Raw genomic sequence first — 13,044 nt, 5'->3', positions numbered from 1 at the left:
ATTTCTCAGCGAAATGTGATGCCACTCAACATGTAAATAAGAATCCTATAATCTTCTTTAGTTTCACTGTATCCCAGTTAAAATTTTTTTTTCAAACCCTCTTTTAAAAAAAAAGTCCTCAATACCCATAGGCATTTTCTCAATTTTTTCCCTCTCTAAAGTACACTTTCTTATCCAATCATAAGTAAATTCCAAGCATTCAGACTCTTGATCCATAGATACTAAGCATATGCATGCTAAGAATCAGGACATTTTCTAGCCCAAGGAAAACAGCATGCTCACAGCCTCAAAATTATCATGCCTTAATAACGTAGCCAAGCTACTGCAAATGGTCTGCGAGAGGAGGTAAGTCAAGAAACAGTAAAAAGTATAACTGATGACCAGGCGACACAGCCCCTGCTTAATTTGTGTCTCTAGATCATCAACTGTTCCAAGCAATATGTGAGCCAAAAAAGATATTTTTCCTTTTACCTGTCCCAAAACAAACCCAATATTAATCTTTTTTCTTTAATAATGTCATTTAGCAACCCATCTGGGGGACATGTATCTGCATTGGTACGGCTTCCTTTTCATTTGGTAACACCAGAGAAATTAAACTCTCTCCTTCCAGTCTCTGCTGAGTCCCCGTGACCCCGGTGGGCTTCTGAGGCTGCCATGGTTTCTGGGAGTAGAAAGCCCAGTCTTTCTCCAGCTGAGCTGCTGCTGGTAGCTTCGAACTGCCGACCATGCAGATCGCAGCCCAATGAGTAACCATTACAGGACCAGAGGCCCATCCTTAATGTTTCCATGTTCGCTAGTAGCCCTAAAGATCTGTGTCAAACCAAAAGTCCTGTGAGAAACATAACTGATACAACAATATGTGTGCTAACGTGCAGCTGCACACAGCTGTTCCCAATCACATCGCAAGCTCTCTGCTCAGCGGCTCAGCTGCAGCCTTCGGTGGTTAGTTTTTAAAGAGCCCCTGTCTGCTGCTTTGTCCGATGTCACATGCTCTGTCCTGGTCTGACCGTTCCCTCGCCATTGGCAAGCGCATGACATGGACAATGGTGTATGCTTTCCAAGCCTCACATCAAGAATCTTATGATGCCAGTAGACCCTGATATTGGTGAGGCTACATCCTATCGGCTGGTTAAAATGATATGCACCTTCCTCTTCCTTTCAAAAGTAGCTTCCCCCTCTTGTAAAGAATACATGATCAGAATCAAACATCATCTGATTCTTTTTCTTTAAAAAAAACAAAAACATTTTGCTGACCCCCAGTTCTCCACCTAAATCATTTTTAAAACAGCATGGGCGATGATAGCTGGAACCCCTTTCTCTACTGAGAGTTACAACATGGGTTCTAAGTCATCCTCCCTTTGAAACTCTTCGTCAACCAGAAAATGAGGTCTATGCTGTCGGCTGGCTTCATGGCGACTCTCTTCTTATTATCGCCACCCTTTGTTCTCTTTTACGAATTCCTAGTTGGGTTAGTCTGGGTAGACTAGAGACACAAATCCATGCGCACTCCTATATGTAAAAGAAAGAGGTTGTATATACAAGAGCAGTTGAATATTGAGAAAACATCCCAGCCCAGTCCAGATCAAGTCCATAAGTCAGATGTTAGCCCATAGGTCCGATACTAATCTATAAAGTCTTCTTCAGACTCACTCAACACACACAATGACGCTGAATTCAGGAAGATCACAGGCCAGTGGGTGGGAAGTCTTGTGAATCCAGTGGCAGTGTAAGCATCTCAGCGCTGACAGGGGTCTCCACGGGACTTCTCCAGCTCCCAGGGCTGTATCAGGGTAGGTCCATGTGGCTTCTCCTCAGGGATATCTTGCAGGGAGTCTGAGAAGAGAGAGAGAGACTGTCTCTGCCTCCAAAGAGGAAATACAGGCATTCCCAGAAGCCTCAGGAGAAGGCCATGCCCACACAGAGGCCTCATTGGCTATGGCCTGATTAACAGACTAGACTCCACCCCTTCACTCTTTAGTCTTCTCAAGTCCCAAATTGACACCAGATTATGCAACCACCACAGACCACCCCTTGACAACTTGACACTTTCACACAACTCTTTAGCCATATACAATTTCAAACAATAAAATCATATCTGTACCTAACAGGATACAACTAAGATGCACATAATTCAATGTGTGCCAACCTCATTTAAACAAAATGTTCTATAGGTGATAAAACAAAAATATGCTAAGCCTAACAATTGCAGTTAAATAACTCCCCTGCCTTAATCCTATGATTATATCCCAGGACCTATTAAAGTTTGTAAAACAACCACTTCTTGCCTTTATCTCCCAATTTTGGGTATCCAATTTCTATACTGCCCACTTATATCAACCCAGTGCTCTGAGGAAACAATCATATTCTTTGATGTGAAGAATCTTCATTGCAGTTGGAATTTTCTGAAATCTGCATCCATAAGCAAAGTCAAATCAGGACAGGCCATCCATAAAGTCTGCAGCAACATTCACCAGTTCACAGGCTCTAAAATCTCTTCATCTAGTCGGGATCTGGTCAACTCAATGAGGGCTGCCTCACTTAGCCTCCCCAGGGTTCCCTTTGGTTGCCTCACTTTTAGACCATGGGCTCATCAAATACTCAACAAGCCTAGCCCCCTTTTGCTAGGTCATGAACTTCAGACCCGTCAACCCACTCTCATCTTCTCCTGTGAACCAGGTCCACAGGTATCAGTGGCCAGACTCAGCCTGTCTCTTTTTTCCTGCATTTCTCCCACTTCCACTCAACAAGTAGATCCAGGTGGTCAGCCAGCAAGCATTTCAGCCTGTCCACAGGCTTACTTTCATGTTTAGTCCTAGAAAGGAGATTTTGTTCATGGTTCCAGATTTTTGTCCAGCTTCTCGGTCTAAAGTGTTTCTTCTCCATCTCTCAGGCCCAAATCAAACCAAACCCAACCCCATTTCTACAGAATCCGTTCTGGCTGAGGCAGAGCAAGCCTAGAGGAGGGCACAGATGGCCCAGAGACTTCTAAGGCAGTCACCTTTATAGAAGCAGACCGAGACTGCCTTGGGGTTCTCCCCTGGAGCCTGGCCTTCTGGTGAGCAGCCAGGTGCTGACCTCCTGGGCCACCAGGCTCCCTTACACGAGACCATTTTCTTTTAACTGACCTCTTTTGCCTGGTCATTTCTCTAATTTATTACAAGCACTCAATAGTTTATCCTTCTCCCCTCTAAATCTTCAAGTTCGTGAAATATATTTACTTTCCAGGCATCATCTTTATTTCCTCATCCCAATCCCTTGTATAAACCTTCCTGCGTGTGAGTAAGGACGCAGTTCTATTCTTTGCACTTGACACCTGACCATTTAATCCATCCCCTGGCATGAATTCTGCTCCTAGCTTCTCTCCTACACAAAGGCCTAGAAAATAATTAAATGGGTGTGCATGATTTGGTTTGTACAAACCCTTATTCATGTGTTGATTACTTTCCCATTCTCTAAGAAATAAATTTGTTCCTCTTGACATTTTTTTTTTGGACAGCCTGGGAACCAAACTTCATACCAAGTAGAGAGAATAATATAATCAATCCCCATTACCCACCACTCAGCTCCAATAATAATGACCCTTTTAATAGAGAGAGATGCCTTATTGTATTTATCAACCCAAAACCTAGGAAGTAGGCCTGTTATTAAGTTCATAAATGTTTCTGTTGAAGACTTCAAAAATTGGAATGCAAGAGCTGCCTGAAATATGGTCATCATGCCTCTAAGGTGCCTACAACTTGCCAAGACTTCTTCCAAGAGTGATAGCTGCAGACGTGGTTGCAGTGTTACTATTCGCTGCCCTTGAGTCAGTTCTGACTCCTGGTGTCCCCCAGGGGTACAGAGCAGGACTGCTCCAGAGAGTCTTCAAGGTTGTGGCCTCTCCAAAGCGGATCTCCAGGCCTGTCTTCCGCGGGGCTTCCCATGTGGCTTAAGTTGCCATTCTTACAGCGGATGGTCAAGAGCTTGACGGCTTAACTGGGAGCTCCGTGATGAGACTTCAAGGCCCCAAGTTACGCAGCACGTGGCCAATAGTACTCAGTTTGCCTGATCGGCCAGACACCAAATTCTCACAGCTTCCTTCGGAAACTGGTACCCTTTCGCCACCATTTTGCAGGGAAATAAGACTCAGGGTTAAGAAGGCAAAGAACTTCCTTACCATTTCACAAGAAGCGAGTGGTAGAAGCAGGATGTGAACTCTCGCTCTCACTCTAGGGCCCTGACTCATAACCACGTCACAAAACTGCCCCCCTGGAGAGGGACTGTATCTATGAAATAGGCCTGGCTTTCCGTTCTCAACCCTAGTTCATCCCAGGTGATCTCTCCTACTCCCCCGCATCAAGGGGAGAATTGAATTCTTGCAACACCGTCGCTTGAATTCTTGCAACACCATCGCAGTTGCTGCACTGGTTCCCTGGAATTCCCGAAGGCAGTAACTCTCTGCAGTTAGGAGCTTGGTCCTGACAAGTCCTCTGCCTCAGGACTCAGGTTCCTGTGACACAAGGACCGGTGCCTTGGACATTGTCAATTGCTGTCATCCTCAACATGGTCCAACACCTTGGCTCTGTCTCCGACGCCCCCTATGGTAATTTCACAACCCTCCTAAAGAACAAGGGATTGAGCCCCAACTCAACTCAGCCAGGATCATGGCATGTGTCTCCGCTGTCTGCAGGCCACATCCCCAGAGTCTTGAGGCCTAAATCTCTTCTAATCACCTCCAACTCCAACTCCCTGAATCTGTTCCTCTCCCTTGCCTCGCATCTGCCATAGCTGGTGTCTTCTCATCTCTCTGGTGCTTCCAGAATATACTTCTAGAATGTGGCATGGTTCCAGAAACGGGCCACTTCTCACTTCCTTTGATTCCTCTCAGAACCACAAAAGTAAGGTTAGTGTGGATCAAAGACCTTTAGTGAAACGGTAGGGATAGAGAGTTGGTTGGCTGGGATTTTGCAGCACTGCAAAGCGAAAGGACTCACCACTTGACATTGGACGCCTCTTTAGTTAGGAGTCCCAGGAGGGCGTCCATTAAGTTGGCTGGTTCAAGCTTACTCAGGGCCTCAGAAGAAAGGACTGGTCATCTTCTTTTTTTTTTTTTAAAGAGCCACTGAAAATTCCTGGGAGCACAGCTTCACTTGGACACATGGGGAGTCACAAGGAGGCAAAGTCGATTCTGTGCAAGCTAGTAAGAGTGGGAGGACTGAACGCTCCCTCCCGCATGCCCAGCCCTGTGGCTCTCTGGCTTTCCTGCTTCCCTTCACCCCCTGCTCCTGTGTCTCTGCACTCTCTTCAGGAGGTCTCTCCAGAGATCTCTCTCCTCAAATTATTTCAGGCTCTTTCTTTTCAAAACCTCGTTGCCATCTCGTTGTTTCCCTCCCCTGGTGGCCCTATAGGATAGGGACAAAGTGTTCCCTGGAGTTTGGGAAGCTGTAGGCATTCCAGAAACAGACAGCCGCATCTTTCTTCCACAGAGCCACTGGTGGGTTTGAACCACCAACCTTTAGGTTAGCAACTCAACACTTAGCGTATGGTACCACCAGAGTTTTGTATCACTCCCCTCCTACCGAATCCGCATCAGGCTCTCGGGCTTCATCTTTCCAACCCAAAGTAGTTTCAGAAGACCACGTTCCTAAACACTGAACTCTGTACTTAGGAGAAATGCTAAGCCACAAAGGCCATCAGCCCACAACCTACAAGCCAGAGGGTGGACAGGGCTGCCTGCTCCAGGAACAGAACTGAGGGTTGTCTCCTGATGCTCCCCCTTCCATTTGCCTCTCCTTCTTCCTGTCACCAGGCACTTTCTAGATACAGCTCCATCTTAACAAAGAAGCATCCTCAGTCCTCTGCTCTTTGAGGCTTCCTCCCCAACCCCCCTGCCCCACCCACTATCTTGACCCAACTCCTGCCTTTCAGATCTGGCTAGACCAGGACGGTCAGATAAACCTCTCAGGAACAGAAATGGGAGTAGTGATACCAGGAAGGGAGGGATTAGGTGGGGGAAGGAGCGGAGGAAGGGGGAATGGATCACAATGATTGACACATAACCACACAGCCTCCCCCCACCCCCGGGGGAGGGGCGCTAACAACAGAAACCATGGGGGAAGGGAGACAGTGATCTGTGTAAGAAATGAAAACAATTACTTATAATTTATCAAGGGGTCACGAGGATGGGATGGAAGGAGAGAGGGAAAAAAGAGGAGCTGATACCTAGGGCACAAATAGAAACTAAATGTTTAGAAAATGGTGATGGCAACATATGAACAAATACGCTCGATTCAACTGCTGCATGGAATGTTATATGAGCCCGCAATTAAATGATTCATTACTAGAAAGAAAGAAAGATGCTTCCTCGCCAACACCCGCTCATTAGAAATACTCCAGTGAGACCCTTTGGGCTCTGTGTTGGTCCCTGAAATCAGCATGCCTTTGGAGTCAGTGCTGGCCAGGCCTCTGACACCAGACAATGAACAGGAAGGGTGCCCTTTAGAATCAGGCTCACCTGTGGGCTGTGCTCAGAGAGAACACGAGCCCCTCGACTGGACTCCAGGGAGCAGGGCAGGGAGTGGCCCTTGCGCTGGCTGCTGGGCAACCTCACGCACTGCGTCTGCGGTTGTCACTGAATAGAGTCTATGATTATGGCCTGGGAGCTCGGCAGATGGTCAGGCAGACAAGGGACCAGTAACGATGTTTCCTTTCCTCATGGAGGACTCGGGGCTGTACCACTCGGACGTGCAGGACCTTCCTCCCGGGACTTTGAAGACCGTGAAGATGTTTCCAGCGGACGTTGGAACCTGGTTAGTTCATTGCCACGTGAACAGTCACATCACCGCCGGAATGGAGACCGTTTACACCGTGGTTGAAAGGGAAGGTAAGAGCGATGAGTGGAATCCAGCAAAATGAGCCAAGTGTCAAAGGAGCCCTGGTGATGCTGTAAGATAAGCATTAGGTTGCTACTGGTAACCAAACGTCAGGGGTTCAAAACCCACCAGCTGCTCTGAGCAGAAAGATGAGGCTATCCGCTCCTATAAAGATTGACTGTTTCAGAAACTCTAAGGAGCTGCTCAACTTTGTTCCGTGGGGTTGCTCTGAATCAGGGCCCTCTTATATCCACTTTCTGGTTTCACTTCTATTTAAGTAAATGCTGTAAATATCTAGTCTATTGACCGTTTACACCGTGTGACACACCTCTCATGCATTCAGAGATTACTATCCACTTTCTGGTTTCACTTCTATTTAAGTAAATGCTGTGTGGCTGATATAAAAGTATCTGGTGTATTGAACATTCACACAGTGGGACACACCTCATATGCATTCAAAGATTACTGTCTTGAAATGCCCAAAATTCCCTAGTTTCATTTTCTTAATAAATCTTAGGTCACAGTTCCTGATCTGATAAAAGATTCTCTAAAGTTAAATAGAATTTCCGGGTTCACATAATATATTTAAACAGGAATTCACAGCTGAACTACAAATGGCTCTTGAACCTATAAAAAAATCTAACCTAATAATCAAATCACTTACAATTACACTTGAACATTAAAATAAATTTGCAGTGAAACGATCTATCTGAAAAAGATTTCATTTTTAATAATAACATTGTTTTTAGTAATAACATCAGTAACTTATGTGGTAAGGCAGCGCATAGGGATACAGTTTGGTGGGAATACAAACTGATCCCACAGCTCTAGAAAGAACCTGCATAATGATCCTCATCCTTGACTCTAATTCTACCAGGCAGTTGAACTCAGAAAGCCATCAACGATGCAATGAAACTTTTCAGAAACACCCATCACAACACTTTATGCTAATGAAACTGGAAACAAACTAAACGATCTATGAATTTTGCTACCTTTGTAATCTGCAGTGTCAGATTGCTTGTTAAAACCTTGTCTTAAAATGTTTACTGGTAAATGCTTATACTAATTGATTGTTCCATATTTTTAAATACATGCTATAAAATATTACCTGAAATATTATCCAAATTTACTATATCATAAAAAACAAACCAAACTCTGTGCCACTGAGTGGATGCTGACTCGTGGCACCCCCTGTGGCTTTCCCAAGACCGTCACTGCTGACGGGAGTAGAAATCCCAGTTTTTCTCCTGAAGAGCTGCTGGTGGTTTCGAACTGCCGATCATGCAGATCCCAACTCAATGTGCAATAAAAAGCAAAGGTTGCTTAATTGAGTCTCTGTGGACACTGAAATTCTGAGTGAGTTTTATTTTCTTGTCCTTTTATAAATTATTTTCAAGGCTTCTCTAAAGGTTAAATTAGTTTTATTACCAAGAGGACTGTTGAGAATATATATTATATTCCACTTTAAAATGTGTTGGGCAGCAGGAGAGTACTGTGTATATTTTCTTGAAGGGCCAGGGGACAGGAGGAAGGAGGGTCTGCGCAGTGCCCTAGAATCCTTCCTAAATACCCAGGACCAAAAGCCTGTTGCCATCATTGGTTTCTGACCCAGAATCCTATAGGGTTCCCAAAGCTGTCATCCTTCCCGAAGCAGACCGCCTCGTCTGTTCAGTGCAGCAGCTGGTCCCTTTGAAGCAGTGACCTTCCGGTGAGCAATCCAGGACGTAGCCACGCCTCCACCGGGGTCCCTTTCTATAACAGGACTAGGATTTCTCACAAGAACAGAAGCTTGTTATCCCCAAATTCAACTTGATCTACAGTGACCTGGTCATGCCAATAACATTATTTCTGATGCAGTTCTTAGCATTATTACTTATGATTATGGCTCTTATTCCTTCAGTCCCTCCTTGTACTAAGGAATAAATCCTACTTTTATTTATTTATTTGTCATTTTATTGGGAGCTCTCAGAGATCTCAAAACATTCCACAGTTCAGTCGCATCAAGCGCCATTGCTCCATTGCAACCAGTCAGTTTCGAAACGTTTTCTTTCTTCTTCACATCAGCTCTCCTTTATCCCGTCCTTTCCCCATCCTACCTCCTAGGAATCATTATTATTATGTTATCACATCTTTCACCATCCCGTATATCCATTTACATGCAATCCGTTGTCCTCCGCGCCCCCCCCCCAACACTGGTACCTTGGGAAACTCGATTCTGTATTTAATATCATATGTCAAGGTTCACCTTGAGTCTATAGGTCACATATGTAAGTATCTGAAGCTAAGTTATTATGTTGCTATCAATTTTATTTGGTCTGGGGAATTCGTTGCCATCGATTTAATAAGTAAACATGAGGCGGTAAAAGTAACGGTATTCATTTGCAGGATGTTCTTTATCCTCATATAAACTTTTCATTGTTATTGGGTCATTATTTTTTTTAAACTTTCTTCTCTACAGCAGAAGTGTCTCCTTGATACGACCATGGAGAACAGAGCAAACGCTACTGAAGAAGCCAAACTTCATGGAAGAAGGCATTGGGGTGGGGTGGTAAAGTCTTTCAAGAACTGGACCTGGAAAGTTGATTTAAATAAAAATTCTCTGGGTAAATTTTCTGTGTAGACTGCTACATATTTCTGTTAACTGAGACATTCTAAAGGTGTGACAGGCTTTTAATAAATGGGGTCAGGTTTATTGTGCCAACCTGACCAATGAGAACATGTGGGATTACTAAGGTCATGGTTTGATTGGAGGGCAAAGAGACAAATAGCTCGGCAAGCCCCGCCTCTCTCTCTCTCTCTTGCTCTGGTGATTGGACCAGCATGTGGCTACTTTAACTAGTTCTCTGCCTCAACTTGTGAGCTACACTATCTGTGGGACAGCCAAGCGGTGGATCATGTCACTAGAGCTTGAGGTTCCTTCGAGACCTGCTTCGCCACGCTGCTGGCATAGACATTGCTTGAGCTGGCGGCTGTCGGATCCTGTTGACTTACATTGCTTGAGTTCAATATCCCATTCAGCCTTCGTTGCTAAGTTCCTGAGCTGCTGACTCTTGATGACCTGCCCTACTGTTTCCTATCTGTGGCTGGACTGCCTGCATTGCCCTAGGGAAAACTCAGCTGTCTGCTTCCTTGACCTTCGACCCAGCAGCCCTCATGAGTTGAGGGACTTCCAGTCTATTAACTGTTCCATGGAAGTGAATTGAACTGAGCCCTCTGTACTGCTGTGTGGATGAATTAGCTTTTATATTCCTTCGAGTTCTGTCTATCTATCTATCTATCTATCTATCTAAAATCATAAGTGTCCTGGTTTTGTTTCTCTAGAGCACCGTGTCTAACACAGAGTGGAACAAGGCAAAGGGGACAATGAGAATCCATTAAAATTGAAGTCTAGCTCAGTAATGTGGGAGGGCTCATGAACCAAGACTTTATCCTGAACAAGAGCATTTGTGAATTCTAAAACAAAAAATCTTATACATGGAGAAGCATTTGAGCACATCTTTATAATGCAAATATATAGATTGCCCTGTGTCCAAGGCGGGGAGAATGGCAAGCTACAGGTTGCAGGACATATCTTTGCCATTTCCCAGGACTAAAATTAATGACCAGCCTCTGGAATGTTAATGGGCAATATCAATACCAGGAACCTATTCGGCTACCAGACCAAAATAACATGAAACAGATAACAGGGGTTATCAGTGTTGCTGGTCTCCGATAACACTGGGTTTGCTCATCTCACCAACGGACTGGTGATCAGTGTCTCTATGTCTTTGACCTTCACTTAAGACAGTTTCCTCACGGTTTCAAGATAGCGGCTGTAGCTCCCTCTGGAAAGGATATCCACGTGGAAGGCAGAAGAGAAGGAAGACAGAGGAGTGCCAAGCATGTCTCCTACTTTCATCAAGAAAGCAAGAACTTTTCTAAGAAATCCCCAGTTGGGAAGAGCTTTTTAAGCCTCTGGGAAGTAGCGTGGAGAAAGGCTTAGAACTATGGGCTAGCTAACAAGGAGATTAATGGTGTTGGTTAAAAGAGTAAATAAATAAAATGGTCCCACGAGCAGAATTGGGACTAAAGGCAGACTTCGTATTATTTTACTTCTGAGCTTTCAGATGACATCATCTACCTGTGTGCACGAGAACCTGGAGTGATTATCAAGCAAATCCCAGACACCACACTATTTCACCTGAGGATACTCCAACATGGGTGTCCAGCGGAGGCCATTTACAAAAACCAAACACTGCTCCTGTGATGATCACAGCAGTGTTAGCAATGGTAACTTCACACTTTGATGCTGAAACTAAGAAGGACTCATGAACTATGGGTGTCATCAGGCTCCCACCTGGGGTGAACATTCTGAAGATGTGGCTGATAGGAGGAAAACATTGGTCCAAGCACACCCACCACACCCATGTTTCTCTCTGCACTGTGCACACTAACAAAAATATGGAAACAATCTAAGTCCGTAGCAGGAGGAACAGATAAACAAGCATTGAAATGCGAAGCCTCACAAGGAGTAATGGAGGCTGGGGGCAGGGTGGCGGGTGCGGAGGAGAACCACCTGTGTGGAGGCTGTAAGAGGATACTGATGTTTATATCCTTTCTGGGAACGGGCTGAGTAAATGTGTACACAATACATTTCTTTAAAATCCAAAAAGAAAAGATTCCTTACCCTCCAAACCTACATAAAATAAAGGAAGTTGAAAATTAAGAGTCATGTTGACGGGAGAGGGGGAAAAGCAAACCCAGGGACGAGGGAACAAGTGATCTAAACTCTATGTCAAGGAGGGCTTAGGATGCCTGGTGGGGCTTGATCAAGGGCAATGGAGATGAGAGGAATTACTGAAACCCGAATGAAAGGCCAAATATTAAAGCGGGGCAAGAGGAAAGTAAAGGGAAATAGAGGAAAGAACTAGGAGGCAAAGGGCATTTACAGAGCTCTAAATACAGGCATTTGCATATATAAGTATATTTATATATAACAATAGGTAAATAGATCTATGTACATATATTTATATGTTAAATATTAAGGTAACAGACAGGCACTGGGCCTCTACTCAAGTCCTCCCTCAAGGCAAGAACACTTCGCTCTGATAACACCCTCTGTGCACTCTGTGATGCTCACCTTCCTGATGCAATAGCTGAAGACAAAATGGGTACGTAAGCAGATGTGGCGAAAAAGCCAATGGTGCCCAGTGTGTCCATCTGGGTAGACGAGAGAAACAAATCTATGGACACACATATGTATATAAGGATGAGGTTTATATACAAGAGCAATTGTATATTAAGAAAGCATCCCAAACCAGTCCAGTCAAAATCCATAAGTCCAATACTAGCCCATATGTCCAATATCAATCTATAAAGCCCTCTTCAGATTCACAAAACACATGCAATGAAGCCAAAAGCAGGACAATCACAGACTAGTGGGTAGAAAGTCTTTGGATCCAGTGGTGTTTAAGTATCTCAGCGCTGGCAGGGGTCTCTCTGTGGCTTCTCCGGTTTCAGAGGTCTGGTTGCATCCATGTGGCTGGTCTTCTGCAATGTCTCCCAAGAAGTGGCAGAGAGAGAGCAATGTCTTCCACCTCCAAGGAGGAAGTACCAGATTTCACAGAATTCCCAGGAGAAGGCCATGCCCACAGAAGTCTCATTCATTATCTCCAGATTGACAGCCTAGACTCCACCCCTACACTCTAAATCCTTAAATTGACACCAGATTAGGTGACTACAACACCCAGCTATCAAAAGATATAGCATCTGGGATCTTAAAGGCTTGAAGATAAACAAGTGGGCATCTAGATGAGAAGCAACAAAGCCCACACGGAAGAAGCACTCCAGCCTGTGTGACCATGAGGTGTCCATGGGATCAGGTATCAGGCATCAGAGATCCGGAACAAAAAAATCATATCAATGTGAATGGTGGGGGGGAGTGCGGAGTGGAGATTCAAAGCCCATCTGTAAACAATTGGACATCCCCTTTCAGAAAGGTCCTGGTGAGGAGACAAGCCAGTCAGGGTGCAGTATAGCACCAATGAAACATACAACTTTCCTCTAGTTCTTTAATGTTTCCTCCCCTGACTATCATGACCCCAATTCTGCCTTATAAATCTGGCTAGATCAGAGGATGTACATAGGTACAGATAAGAGCTGGAAACACAGGGAATCCAGGACAGATGACCCCCTCAGGACTAATAATGAGAGT

General features: G+C 44.8%; 1 protein-coding gene across 1 annotated transcript in view; it reads left to right on the top strand.

The window, feature by feature from the left end:
• The window catches only part of LOC142454180 (ceruloplasmin-like), a 46,261-nt gene extending 36,814 nt beyond the window's left edge, over positions 1-9,447 (top strand). Inside the window, exons 18-19 of the mRNA XM_075555559.1 lie at positions 6,700-6,862; positions 9,310-9,447. Of these exons, the coding sequence (XP_075411674.1) occupies positions 6,700-6,862; positions 9,310-9,326 (180 nt within the window). The 3' untranslated portion in view covers positions 9,327-9,447. The remainder of the gene's footprint in view (positions 1-6,699; positions 6,863-9,309) is intronic.
• Positions 9,448-13,044: the final 3,597 nt, after the last annotated feature.

This window comes from Tenrec ecaudatus, chromosome 8, assembly GCF_050624435.1.
Source record: "Tenrec ecaudatus isolate mTenEca1 chromosome 8, mTenEca1.hap1, whole genome shotgun sequence".
In the NCBI taxonomy this organism is placed as follows: domain Eukaryota; kingdom Metazoa; phylum Chordata; class Mammalia; order Afrosoricida; family Tenrecidae; genus Tenrec; species Tenrec ecaudatus.
The sequence above is the reverse complement of the archived record's forward strand: the minus strand, read 5'-3'. Positions and strand labels throughout refer to the sequence as shown.